Source organism: Bos taurus, chromosome 3, assembly GCF_002263795.3.
Source record: "Bos taurus isolate L1 Dominette 01449 registration number 42190680 breed Hereford chromosome 3, ARS-UCD2.0, whole genome shotgun sequence".
NCBI classification, from domain to species: domain Eukaryota; kingdom Metazoa; phylum Chordata; class Mammalia; order Artiodactyla; family Bovidae; genus Bos; species Bos taurus.
This window is the reverse complement of record NC_037330.1, coordinates 119,044,163-119,059,059: the sequence shown is the minus strand read 5'-3', so window position 1 is coordinate 119,059,059 and position 14,897 is coordinate 119,044,163. Positions and strand designations below refer to the sequence as shown.

The 14,897-nt window shown below is 42.9% G+C and overlaps 1 protein-coding gene across 1 annotated transcript; it reads right to left on the bottom strand.

The window, feature by feature from the left end:
* Positions 1 to 13,622: 13,622 nt before the first annotated feature.
* Positions 13,623 to 14,561, bottom strand: OR9S33 (olfactory receptor family 9 subfamily S member 33). The gene has a single exon (NM_001390788.1). The coding sequence runs from the start codon at positions 14,559 to 14,561 to the stop codon at positions 13,623 to 13,625; it is 939 nt and encodes a 312-aa protein (NP_001377717.1).
* Between the last annotated feature and the right edge of the window lie 336 nt (positions 14,562 to 14,897).

Below are 14,897 nucleotides of genomic sequence, written 5' to 3'. Positions count from 1 at the left end.
TCAGCCTTCAATTAAAATAAATAAATTTAAAAAAAGAAGAAAAAGAATGGCAATGCACTTCAGTATTCTTGCCTGGAAAATTTCATGGACAGAGGAGCCTGGTGGGCACATTCCAAGGGTTTTCAAAGAGTCAGACACAACTGAGTGATTAAGATACACACATATTCAAATTATGGGCGATATAGGTGATGTTTTACCATCTCTCTAAATAATAATGCAAGAGAAAAACTGTAGTCATGTTACAAGTGAATATACCTATCAACCACATTGATTCTACTTGACATAGAGAGAACAATATATTCAGCAACTGCAGAGTAAACTACCTTTAGCACATGGAACAGGATTCTAGTAGGCTCCATAGTGACCCCCTCACCTCAATAAATGTCTGCCTGAAAATGCAAAGAGTGATCTTAATTGGAAATAAGATCTTTCAAAATAAATTAGTTAGGATGAGGTCACGCTAGATTAGGTGGGCCCTAAATGCATTCACAGGTGTTCTTCTGAGAAGAAGAGATGAAACAGAGACACAAGACACAAGGAAGAAGGGCAAGTAAAAGCTGGGCACAGGTTGGAGTGATGCATCAGTAGGGCCAGGGAAGGAGTGCCAAGGATGGCAGAGGCTGCAGAAGCCTGGAAAAGTCATGGAAAAGTGTTTGCCCAAATTTTCAAAAGCAGCAGGCCCTGGAGACAACTTGATTTTGGACATCTTTCCTCTAGACCTTCAAGAGAGCAAATTCCTGTTGTGAAAATCACTGTGTGTTAATTAGTTCTGGCAGCCCTGGTCACTGACACAGAAGAGCAGTGAGGCAGTCTGCTTTCACCTGGCAAGGTCAGCAATACACCTCCACTCTCCTATCGCAGGGCTATGTCCCCTCTCCAGCTCTATGTCAGAATGTACTCTGCAGAGATATTGATCCCCTTTTCCAAATCTTCCATATTCTAGGTCACTTATTTCAATTGTTTTAAACATGATCACACATCACAATTTACTTGTAGAATCTTCTTTACAGAGATGTTTAGGTTACTTCCTTTTTTATTTTTTCAGTAAAGCATATTATGCAATGAACATTTTTGTCCTCCCTAAGGTTTGATGTGTTCAGTTCAGTTCAGTTCAGTTGCTCAGTTGTGTCTGACTCTTTGCGACCCCATGAATCGCAGCATGCCTCCCTGTCCATCACCAACTCCTGGAGTCTACTCAAACTCATGTCCATCGAGTCAGTGATGCCATCCAGCCATCTCATCCTCTGTCGTCCCCTTCTCCTCCTGCCCCCAATACCTCCCAGTATCAGGGTCTATTCCAATGAGTCAACTCTTTGCATGAGGTGTCCAAAGTATTGGAGTTTCAGCTTTAGCATCATTCCTTCCAAAGAACACCCAGGACTGATCTCATTTAGGATGAACTGGTTGGACCTCCTTGCAGTCCAAGGGACTCTCAAGAGTCTTCTCCAACACCACAGTTCAAAAGCATCAATTCTTTGGGACTCAGCTTTCTGCACAGTCCAACTCTCACATCCATACATGACCACTGGAAAAATCATAGCCTTGACTAGTCGGACCTTTGTCAGCAAAGTAATGTCTCTGCTTTTTAATATGTTGTCTAGGTTGGTCATAGCTTTCCTTCCAAGGATAAGCGTCTTTTAATTTCATGGCTACAGTCACCATCTGCAGTGATTTTGGAGCCCCCCCCCCCCCCACCAAATGAAGTCTGACACTGTTTCCACTGTTTCCCCATCTATTTCCCATGAAGTGATGGGACTGGATGCCATGATCTTTGTTTTCTGAATGTTGAGCTTTAAGCCAAAGTTTTCACTCTCCTCTTTCACTTTCATCAAGAGACTTTTTAGTTCCTCTTCACTTTCTGCCATAAAGGTGGTGTCATCAGCATATCTGAGGTTATTAATATTTCTCCCAGCAATCTTGATTCCAGCTTCTGTTTCTTGCAGTCCAGCGTTTCTCATGATGTACTCTGCATAGAAGTTAAATAAGCAGGGTGACAATATACAGCCTTGATGTACTCCTTTTCCTTTTTGGAACTAGTCTGTTGTTCCATGTCCAGTTCTAACTGTTGCTTCCTGACCTGCATACAGATTTCTCAAGAGGCAGGTCAGGTGGTCTGGTATCCCCATCTCTTTCAGAATTTTCCACAGTTTATTGTGATCCACACTATGCCAAAAGTCTTTGGCATAGTCAATAAAGCAGAAATAGATGTTTTTCTGGAACTCTCTTGCTTTTTCCATGATCCAGCGGATGTTGGCAATTTGATCTCTGGTTCCTCTGCCTTTTCTAAAACCAGCTTGAACATCAGGAAGTTCACAGTTCACGTATTGCTGAAGCCTGGCTTGGAGAATTTTGAGCATTACTTTACTAGCATGTGAGATAAGTGCAATTGTGCAGTAGTTTGAGCATTCTTTGGCATTGCCTTTCTTTGGGATTGGAATGAAAACTGACCTTTTCCAGTCCTGTGGCCACTGCTGAGTTTTCCAACTTTGCTGGCATATTGAGTGCAGCACTTTCACAGCATCATCTTTCAGGATTTGAAATAGCTCAACTGGAATTTCATCACCTCCACTAGCTTCGTAGTGATGCTTTCTAAGGCCCACTTGACTTCACATTCCAGGATGTCTGGCTCTAGATCAGTGATCACACCATTGTGATTATCTGGGTCATGAAGATCTTTTTTGTACAGTTCTGTGTATTCTTGCCACCTCTTCTTAATATCTTCTGCTTCTGTTAGGTCCATACCATTTCTGTCCTTTATCGAGCCCATCTTTGTATGAAATGTTCCCTTGGTATCTCTAATTTTCTTGAAGAGATCTCTATTTTCCCATTCTGTTGTTTTCCTCTATTTCTTTGCATTGATCAGTAAAGAAGGCTTTCTTATGTCTTCTTGCTATTCTTTGGAGCTCTGCATCCAGATGCTTATATCTTTCCTTTTTTCCATTGCTTTTCAGTTCTCTTCTTTTCACAGCTATTTGTAAGGCCTCCCCAGACAGCCATTTTGCTTTTTTGCATTTCTTTTCAATGGGGATGGTCTTGATCCCTTCCTCCTGTACAACGTCACGAACCTCATTCCATAATTCATCAGGCACTCTGTCTATCAGATCTAGGCCCTTAAATCTATTTCTCACTTCCAATGTATAATCATAAGGGATTTGATTTAGGTCATACCTGAATGGTCTAGTGGTTTTCCCTACTTTCTTCAATTTAAGTCTGAATTTGGTAATAAGAAATTCATGATCTGAGCCACAGTCAGCTCCTGGTCTTATTTTTGTTGACTGTATAGAGGTTCTCTATCTTTGGCTGCAAAGAATATAATCAATCTGATTTCAGTGTTGACCATCTGGTGATATCTATGTTTAAGTCTTCTCTTGTGTTGTTGGAAGAGCGTGTTTGCTATGATCATTGCATTTTCTTGGCAAAACTCTATTAGTCTTTGCCCTGCTTCATTCTGTATTCCAAGGCCAAATTTGCCTGTTACTCCAGGTGTTTCTTGACTTCCTACTTTTGCATTCCAGTCCCCTATAATGAAAAGAATATCTTTTTTGGGTGTTAGTTCTAAAAGGTCTTATAGGTCTTCATAGAACCGTTCAACTTCAGCTTCTTCTGCGTTACTGGTTGGGGCATAGACTTGGATTACTGTGATATTGAATGGTTTGCCTTGGAAACGAACAGAGATCATTCTGTCGTTTCTGAGATTGCATCCAAGTACTGCATTTCGGACTCCTTTGTTGACCATGATGGCTACTCCATTTCTTCTGAGGGATTCCTGCCCGCAGTAGTAGACATAATGGTCATCTGAGTTAAATTCACCCTTTCCAGTCCATTTTAGTTCGCTGATTCCTAGAATGTCGACATTCACTCTTGCCATCTCTTGTTTGACCACTTCCAATTTGCCTTGATTCATGGACCTGACATTCCAGGTTCCTATGCAATATTGCTCTTTACAACATCAGACCTTGCTTCTATCACCAGTCACATCCACAGCTGGGTATTATTTTTGCTTTGGCTCCATCCCTTCATTCTCTCTGGAGTTATTTGTCCACTGATCTCCAGTAGAATATTGGGCACCTACTGACCTGGGGAGTTCCTCTTTCAGTCTCCTATCATTTTGCGTTTTCATACTGTTCATGGGGTTCTCAAGGCAAGAATACTGAAGTGGTTTGCCATTCCCTTCTCCAGTGGACCACATTCTTTCAGATCTCTCCACCATGACCCGCCCATCTTGGGTTGCCCCACAGGCATGGCTTAGTTTCATTGAGTTAGACAAGGCTGTGGTCCTAGTGTGATTAGATATACTAGTTTTCTGTGAGTATGGTTTCAGTGTGTCGGCCCTCTGATGCCCTCTTGCAACACCTACCGTCTTACTTGGGTTTCTCTTACCTTGGGCGTGGGTTATCTCTTCCTGGTTGCTCTAGCAAAGCACTGCTGCTGCTCCTTACCTTGGACAAGGGGTATCTCCTCACCACCACCCTTCCTGACCTTCAACGTGGGATAGCTCCTCTAGACCCTCCTGCGCCTGCACAGCCACTGCTCCTTGGACGTGGGGTTGCTCCTCCAGGCCGCTGCCCCTGGCCTCAGGTGTAGGGGTGTGAGGTAGCTCCTCCCATCTGCCGCCTCTGGTCTCAGGCGTGGGGGCGTGGGGTAGCTCCTCCTGGCCGCCGCCCCTGACCTCGGATTCGGGGTAGATCCTCTTGGCCGCTGCCCCTGACCTCGGACGTGGGGTAGCTCCTCTCAGCCGCTGCCCCTGACCTCGGATGTGGGGTACGTCCTCTTGGCCATTCCTGTGCCGTCGCAGCCTGGCACTCTCGGCTTCTGCCCCTGACCTCGGATGTGGGGTAGCTCCTCTCAGTCACGCTTAGTGCACCAGTCGCTTGGACTATATGGACGATCGTGGGCAAAGTGATGTCTCTATTTTTTAATATGCTGTCTAGGTTTGTCATAGCTTTCCTTCCAAGGAGCAAGCACCTTTGAATTTCATGGCCTCAGTCACTGTCCACAGTGATTTCGGAGCCCCCAAAATAAAATCTGTTCCTGCTTCCAATATTCCCTCTTCTATTTGCCATGAAGTGATGGGACCAGATGCCATATTCTTAGCTTTTGAATGTTGAGCTTTAGGCTAGCCTTTTCACTCTCCTCTTTCACCCTTATCAAGATGTTCTTTACTTCCTCTTCACATTCTGCCATTAGGGTCGTGTCTTCTGCATATCTGAGGTTGTTGATCCCAGCAATCTTGATTCTAGCTTGTTCTTCAACAAGCCTGACATTTTGCATGATGTACTCCACTGCTACTGCTACTGCTAAGTCACTTCAGTCGTGTCCGACTCTGTGCGACCCCATAGACGGCAGCCCACCAGGCTTCCCTGTCCCTGGGATTCTCCAGGCAACAACACTGGAGTGGGTTGCCATTTCCTTCTCCAATGCATGAAAGTGAAAAGTGAAAGTGAAGTCGCTCAGTCGTGTCTGACTCTTAGCGACCCCATGGACTGCAGCCCACCAGGCTTCTCCATCCATGGGATTTTCCAAGCAAGAGTACTGGAGTAGGGTGCCATTGCCTTCTCCGTATGTACTCCACATAGAAGTTAAATAAGCAGTGTGACAATATACAGCGTTGTACTCCTTCCCCAACTTCAAACCAGTCAGTTGTCTCATGTTCAGTTCTAACTGTTCCTTCTTAATTCACATGCAAGTTTCTCAGGAGGCAGGTAAGTTGATGTGGTACTCTAATCTCTTTAAGAATTCTCCACAGTTTGTTGAGATTCACAGTCAAAGGCATTAGCTTAGTCAATGTAGCAGAAGCAGACTTTTTCTGGAATTGCCTTGCTTTCTCCAAGATCCAACAAATGTTGCCAATTTGATCACTGGTTCTTCTGCCTTTTCAAAATCCAGCTTGTATATCTGGAAGTTCTCAGTTCCTGTATTGCTGAAGCCTAGTTTGAAGGAATTTGAACATAACCTTACTAGCATGTGAAATGAGTAGTTGTAGAATCATTAAAACAATCTTTGATATTGGGGTTTGGAATGAGAACTGACCTTTTCCAGGCCTGTGGCCACTGCTGAGTTTTTCAGATTTGCTGACTTGTTGAGTGCAGCACTTTAACTGCATCATCTTTCAGAATGTAAAATAGCTCAGCTGGAATTCTATCACCTCCACTAGCATTGTTTGTATAAATGCTTCCTAAGACTCACTTGACTTCACATTCCAAGATGTTCAGCTTTAGGTGAGTGACCACACCAACATGGTTATCTGGGCCATTAAGATCTTTTTGTAGACTTCTGTGTATTCTTGCTGCTTCTTCTTAATCTTCTCTGCTTTTGTTAGGTCCTTACCATTTTTGTCTGTTATTGTGCCCATCTTTGCATGAAATGTTTCCTTGATATCTCATTTTCTTAAAGAGATCTCTAGTCTTTCCCATTCTATTGTTTTCCTCTATTTCTTTGCATAGTTCATTTAAGAAGGCCTTATCTCTCCTTGCTATTCTCGAGACTCTGCATTCAAGTGGGGGTATATCTTTCCCTTTCTCCCTTTCCTTTTGCTTCTCTTCTTTGCTCAACTATTTGCAAAATCTCATTCTTTTTTACATTCTTTTTTGGTTTAGACTATCATGGGCCATTAAGTAGATTTTCTTGTGCTAACTAGTAGATCCTTCTTGCTTATCTCTCTTACACATAGTAGTCTGTGTATGTTAATCCCAAACTCCTGTTTGATCATTTCTCTGCCTTGCACATTTTCTGTTTGGTAATTATATGTTATATATATATATATATATATATATATATATATATATATATCTGTAAGCATATCTCTGTTTTGCAAATATGTTCAATGGAGTATTACTCAGCCAGGAAAACAATGAAATAATGCCATTTGCAGCAACATGGATGGACCTAGAGATTATCATATGATGCAAAGAAAGACAGAGAAACAAACATTGTATCACTCATATGTGGAATTCCCTTGGTTTTTCTATGATCCAGTATATGTTGGCAGCTTGATCTCTGGTTCCTCTGCCTTTTCTAAATCCAGCTTGTATATCTGGAAGTTCTTGGTTCACATACTGTTGAAGCCTAGCTTGAAGTATTTTGAGAGTAATTTGGCTGGCATATGAAATGAATGCAACTGTATGGCAATTTGAACTATGTTTGGCATGCCTTTTCTTTGCAAATGGAATGGAAACTGACCTTTTCCAGTCCTGTGGCCACTGCTGAGTGTTCCAAATTTGTAGGCATAGTGACTGAAGCACTTTGACAGCATCACCTTTTAGGATTTGCAATAGCTCAGCTGGAATTCCATCACTTCCACTATTTTGTTCGTATTAATGCTTCCTAAGGCCCAGTGGGCTTCACAGTTCTGGTTCTAGGTGAGTGACCACACCATCATGGTTAACTGGGTCATTAAGGTCCTTTTTGTAGAGTTCTTCTGTGTATTCTTGCCACTTCTTCTTAATCTCCTTTACTTCTGCTAGTTCCTTACCTTTATTGTGCCTATCTTTGCTTGAAATGTTCCCGTGGTATCTCCAATTTTCTTAAAGAGACCTGCATTCTATTTTCCCCCTCTATTTCTTTGCATTGCTCATTAAGAAGGCTTTCTTATCTTTCCTTGCTATTCTCTGGAACTCTGCATTCATCTGGGTATATCTTTCCTTTTCTTCTTTGCCTTTTGCTTTTCTTATTTTCTCAGCTATTTGTAAGGCCTCCTCAGACAATCACTTTGCCTTCTTGCAATTCTTTTTTGGGGGATAATTTTGGTCACCACCTCCTGTACAATGTGACAAACCTCTGTCCATAGTTCTTCAGGCACGCAGTCTACCATATCTACTCCTTCAAATCTATTCTAAAAAGCAAGGGAAATCACAAAAAAGTAACGGAATACCCAAAGAGTCTACTTCTGCTTAATTGACTCTGCTAAAGCCTTTGACTCTGTTGACCACAACAAACTGTGGAAAATTCTTAAAGTGATGGGAATACCAGACCACTTCACTTGGCTCCTTGGAAATATGTATGAAGGTGAAGAAGCAACAGTTCGAACCAGACATGGAGCAACAAACCAGTTCAAAACTGGGAAAGGAGTATGTCAAGGCTGTATATTGTCATCCTGCTTATTTAACTGATATTCAGAGTAATATCTTCCGGTGGTTGGTGTCAAGTTCATGATATTCAAAGGAAATGTCACCCTGGGACAAAAGACATGGTTTCAGTCATTCAGAGCTTTGTGCAGCAGAAAATTTACTAAAGTGAAAGAATAGGAAAGCTTCTGACATAGACATCAGAACGGGGGAAGAAAGAGTCCACCCCCCTCACTAGTTTTAGCAGGGCAGTAATATCATGGCATCTAGTCCCATCACTTCATGGCAAATAGATGGGGAAACAGTATTTATATTTTTGGGCTCCAAAATCACTGTAGATGGTGATTGCAGCCATGAAATTAAAAGACGCTTACTCCTTGGAAGGAAAGTTATGACCAACCTAGACAGCATATTAAAAAGCAGAGACATTACTTTGCCAACAAAGGTCCATCTAGTCAAGGCTATGGTTTTTCCAGTAGTCATGTATGGATGTGAGAGTTGGACTGTGAAGAAAGCTGAGCTCCGAAGAATTGATGATTTTGAACTGTGGTATTGGAGAAGACTCTTGAGAGTCCCTTGGACTGAAAGGAGATCCAACCAGTCCATTCTAAAGGAGATCAGTCCTGGGAATTGTTTGGAAGGACTGATGCTAAAGCTGAAACTCCAATACTTTGGCCATCTGATGTGAACAGTTGACTCATTGGAAAAGACTCTGATGCTGGGAGGGATTGGGGGCAGGAGGAGAAGGGGACGACAGAGGATGAGATGGCTGGATGGCATCACTGACTCGATGGACATGAGTTTGAGCGGACTCCGGGAGTTGGTAATTGACAGGGAGGCCTGGCATGCTGGGATTCATGGGGTGGCAAAGAGTCGGACACGACTGAGCGACCGAACTGACTGAACTCACTGATATACTTTTCTGTTGGCTGCTAAGAAGATAAAAAATACTTCAAGACTGTACAAGTTTGCAAAAGTTTTACCAGAATCCTTCTCCCACAGGGTACATCCCCAAATAACATCGATCCAAGATTAGTCAAGGAGAATGGGTTCCTGGCAGAATGTCTCTTGGCGAGATTAAAGCAATGGATATGAGAAAACAGGTTCCCAGGCAAGATTTGTTACAATTATAATCATTAACATACAGACAAAGAAAATCATACCCATGAATAAAATATATTACTGCTGCACATTTATTAGTTCCATATCTTAAAAAAAAAAAAAAAACAGTTTCTGGGGCAATATACATTGTTGCACAAGACTTAATGAAAGCTTGAGCAAGACATATTGATGCCTCGGCAGCCTACATGATTAATGCAAAAGACTGTGAACAAAAATGTTCACCTCCACCTTAAAGGGGCCTTAGACTCCCTATCAACCTGCCTAAGTCTTAACTCTCTCAAGAGTACATCATGCGATATGCCATGCTGGATGACTCACAAGCTGGAATCAAGACTTCTGGGGAAAATATCAACAACTTCAGATATGCAGATGACACCACCCTAATGGCAGAAAGTGAAGATGAACTAAAGAGCCTCTTGATGAGGTGAAAGAGGAGAGTGTAAAAGGTGGCCTAAAGCTCAACATTCAAAAAACTAAGATCTTGGCATCCAGATCTCATCACGTCATGGCAAATAGTTGGGGCAACAATGGACACAGTGACAGATTTTATTTTCTTGGACTCCAAAATCACTATGGATGGTGACTGCAGCCAAGAAATTCAGAGCAAAGCTATGACAAACCTAGACAGCATATTCAAAAGCAGAGATATAACTGCCAACAAAGGTCCATCTAGTTGAATCCATGATTTTTCCATTAGTCATGTATGGATGTGAGAGTTGGACCATAAAGAAGTCTGAGTGCCAAAGAATTGATTCTTTTGAACTGTGGTGTTGGAGAAGACTCTTGAGAGTTCCTTGGACAGCAAGGAGATCAAACTAGTCAGTCCTAAAGGAAATCAAATCTAAATATTCTTTGAAAAGACTGATACTATGGCTTAAGCTCCAATATATGTGCTACCTGATAGGAAGAGCTGACTGATTGGAAAAGACCCTGATGCTGGGAAATACTGAGGGCTGGAGGAGATATGGGTGACCAAGAATGAGATGGTTGGATGGCATTTGTCGACTCAATGGACATGAGTGTGAGCAAACTCTGGGAGATGGTGAAGAACAGAGAAGCCTGGAGTGCTGCAGTCCATGAGGTTGTAAAAAGTCAGACTCAACTGAGCAACTGAATGACAGCAACAACAATTAAAGACTCAATGAAAAATCTTCAAGCTATGAATATATATTTCTTTAAATACAAATGCTTATTTCTCTAAATATGTTATACACATTGAAAACTAACATGAAAATATACTCAACAGAAATAATCATTAGTGAAATGAAAATAAAAAACAATGTGATAATACGTTGGAACTATCAGGATGGATATACAAAAGAAACAAAAGTATGTATGTTGTATGTATGTAAGTATATATGTTGACTAGAAGAAATTGGAACATTCTTGTGCTGTTGATGGGAATGTAAAAAGTACTATGGAAAATTCTTTGCAGGTTCCCCCAAAATTAAAAAAAAAATTACTATATGATCCAGTAATCACATATTTAGTGTATATCCTGCCTCAATTTGACAGCAGTAACTACAAGAGATATTGGCACACATACATACATAGCAGAATTCTTCATAGGCAGAAGGTGGAAGAAACACAAGTGTTCACTGGTGAATAAAATGGTAAACAAAATGTTGTGGTGTATATATGAGGGAATATTATTTAGCCTTTTAAAAGATTAAAATGCTGATATTTACTGCAGCATGGGTGAAACTTGAAGACATTTTGTTAAGTGAGATAACCAGACACACAAAAAGACAAACATCGTAGGCTTTACTTATGTGAGGTATCTAAAGTAGTCGCATTCATAGAGACAAATCAAAGTGTTGGCTGCCAGGGGTTGAGGCAGGGAAAATAGGGAGTTACTGCTGAGGGGTATGCAGTTCAGTTTTGCAAGATGAAAAGAGATGAAATAAGTTCTGGAGATTTGTTACACGAGAAGGTGCATATGCTGAGCACTGCTGAACTGTACACTTAAAAGCAGGTACAACAAAAATGTTGCTTTTTAAACACAATTAGAAACTTATAACTTTAAAAAAAGTTAGCATAGAAACAATTTAAAGTACAGTATGGTCCTGAAATTCAAGATGTTTATTCTACACTAACTCAATAATGTAACTAGAACTATTTAAGTTACATTTTTGAGTTCAATGACTAATTAAACTGAACTCAAATTATAATCAGCCAGTAGATATGGACTGAGAACCTATTAAGTGGCAGAAGATTGCAAAGCATGTACAGAACTAAATAAGCAGGGTGACAATATACAGCCTTGACATACTCCTTTTCCTATTTGGAACCAGTCTGTTGTTCCATGTCCAGTTCTAACTGCTGCTTCCTGACCTGCATATAGGTTTCTAAAGAGGCAGGTCAGGTGGTCTGGTATTTCCATCTCTTTCAGAATTTTCCACAGTTTATTGTGATCCACACAGTCAAAGGCTTTGGCACAGTCAATAAAGCAGAAATAGATGTTTTTCTGGAACTCTCTTACTTTTTCAATGATCCAGCAGATGTTGACAATTTGATCTCTGATTCCTCTGCCTTTTCTAAAACGAGCTTGAACATCTGGAAATTCATGGCTCACATATTGCTGAAGCCTGGCTTGAAGAATTTTGATCAGTACTTTACTAGCATGTGAGATGAGTGCAATTGTGCGGTAGTTTGAGCATTCTTTGGCTTTGGGATTGGAATGAAAACTGACCTTTTCCAGTCCTGTGGCCACTGCTGAGTTTTCCGAGTTTGCTGGCATATTGAGTGCAGCACTGTCACAGCATCATCTTTTAGGATTTGAAATAGCTCAACTGGAATTCCATCACTTCCACAAGCTTTGTTCATAGTGATGCTTCCTAAGGCCAACCTGACTACACATTCTACAATGCCCGGCTCTAAATGAGTGTGAAAGATATTCTTGTAAGATGGTATAGGTAAAAGAATATCTATTTGAACCCCCATAGAATGATACAGGACAAATGAGAGGGAGAGAGAAAAGAAGGAGGAGGAGGGGGCAGAGGAGGGGAGGAGGGGAAGTGGAGGGGGAGGGACTGGGGAATGAGGATGATGAGGAGGACAAGGGGAAAGTGGGTGGGAGATAGAACAATATTACAGCATGAGAGGATGAGAAGCATGATATCATGGAGAGGTAATTCAGGGAACTCAACAAAAAATATATTGTATCAGATGATTACAGAAATATACTACAGAGACAGAAATAATTTTGTAGAACTCAAAGCGAAGACAAATGGGGCCAACAGATACCTTGGAGTGTGCTGGAAATAAGTGATGGTGAGTAGCAATTTGATGCTTGGGTGTTGGCTCCTCCTCACAGTTCTCCTGAGCAAGAGATGGAGAATTATGATCAGAGACCACTCCCAAGTTCACTGGACAAGTTCCTTGTAGTAACCATGGGAGTGGATGACGCTACCAAAGAAAGACACCATGAGGAGGCCTCTGGGCTCTGAGTCCAGGCTGTGTGTTGGGTCCATGGAGCACGAGGATGGATCTCTGAATGGGCAGGTCAAGATTGAGGGACCAGGCTCCTGGGGAGTGCAGGACAGGGCTAGAAAGTTATGCTCCCTGCCAAGAAAGTTCACCATCTCTTAGCAACCCCTGATTTCTTCTGCAGCCACCAGAATAATGTTAATAATGTTACCCTTATTAACAGATGTCTGCGCTGACAAAGCACCATTTGTCAGGGTCATAAGTAGTCAGGACAGTGTCACCTGCCAGGCTGTGTGGTAAAGGGTCAGTTGAGCTTTGAGAATCAAGGCATCCACGTAGACTCCCTGGGGTTCCCAGCTGCTGTATGAGGGGAGAAACCCAGGACAGGGTGCACTGAGAGCCTCTGAAGCCGGGCACAGGTGCACCCTGCTGCCTTGTTGGTGCGGTAGTACCAGTGAACAGGAGGGGAAGGTGGAAGAACAACCACACTGCAGAATTAAGGGGGAACCTGGTCTTCCTACCTCCTCCTAATTGGCATAGTAATCTCAGGCTACCACGAAGGAAGATGCGAGGCTGAGTGTGCTAAAGCCCCCCTTCTAGGTGGTCCAGGGGAGATTTCTGAGCATACATTTGCATTCGATTCAGGAAAGAAGTGAAGGAAATGGCCAGAGACTTTGTCTAGTTATGTACCTTCACTGGTAGAGTTGAACTTGGGACACATACTATGCCTCAAAGACTCTCTGTTCATCACTCTACCTACAAAGTTCAAGATTAGAGTCATGCCCTATTGATGATATTAATTTTCTGATGCCAAAGAAAATGTCTCATTCACTTTGTATCTCACACTCAAAATGCGTGGCCGATGGTATGTGAAGGATTGAATGAAATGTTGGATGAAAGAATGAATTGAGGGAATAAGGAACAAATTCCTCCAACCAAACCTAGTGCCTCCCATGAAGCCATCTTGTCCTGACATCAAGACGCACTGCCCCTTCTGGCCACACTCCTTCACGTGGCTGTGTGCTTCTGGCCCAGTCTCCACAGGGCATCCTTCACCTCCTTGTTTCTCAGACTGTAGATGAGGGGGTTGAGCATCGGGATGACCAGGGTGTAGAAAACAGAGACCACCTTGCCCTGCTCCATGGACTCCACAGCTCCTGGCTGGACATACATGACAAAAACTGTCCCATAATAGATGGACACAGCTGTCAAGTGGGAGCCGCAGGTGGAGAAGAGCTTGTGTCTCCCTCTTCCTGATCGCATCTTCAGGATGGTCACTGTGATATAGCCATAGGAGGTGAGGATCACAAGTATGGTGCCCACAGTTATGAACCCACAAAGGCCAAACATGACCAGCTCATTGATGATAGTGTCAGCACAGGCAAGCTTAAGTAAGGGAAGCACATCACAGAAGAAGTGGTCGATGTGGTTGGAGCTGCAGAATGGGAGGCTGAATGTGAAGCTGGTCTGAAGAATGGAGTTGACACAGCCCCCACAGTAGGTGCCCAATACCAGGCAGGCACACACAGAAGGGCGCATGGAGATAGGGTAGCACAGGGGGCTGCAGATGGCCACAAAGCGGTCATAGGCCATCACGGCCAAGAGGAATGCCTCAGTGGTGCCCACCATGGAGAAGAAGAAGAACTGAGTGGCACATCCTGCAAAGGTGATGACCTTGGAGGAGGACAGGAAGTTGGCCAGGGCTTTGGGGTAGATGACAGATGAGTAGCACAAGTCCACAAAGGAGAGGTTCTTGAGGAAGAAGTACATTGGGGAGTGCAGACGGGCATCCAGGGTGATGACCATGATTATGGTGAGGTTCCCCAGGATGGCCACCACGTACAGGGCCAGGAACAGAGCAAACAGCAAGGCCTGGGTCTGAAATCCATCCAGTACAAACTTCTGCAAAGGCATCGCTGAAAGGTTTCTATTCCCATAGGGTGACATTTCCCTGAACTGAGTGACAGGAGCAGAGAGTCAAGAGCAGGAGAGAGATAGTGAGATGGAACAGGTCAAGGTCACATGGTGATCCTCCCGTGGATCACACACACCCTTCCGTGTCTCACTGCCCACTGACCAACACACTATCCACTGCCCATTCCTCCTTTCAGATGAGCTCAGACTGACCTGAAATTGTAAACATTTCCACTGACTTGCACCTTCATAATCATGCATGGAGCCCTCCCTCTCTGGGAGACTCTGAGCTGTTGTCATGGGGTTTGTCCAGGGCTCCTCCAGAGCTGAGTGTCTACGGTGTAAGTATGGCTTGCATCTCCTGGTCAT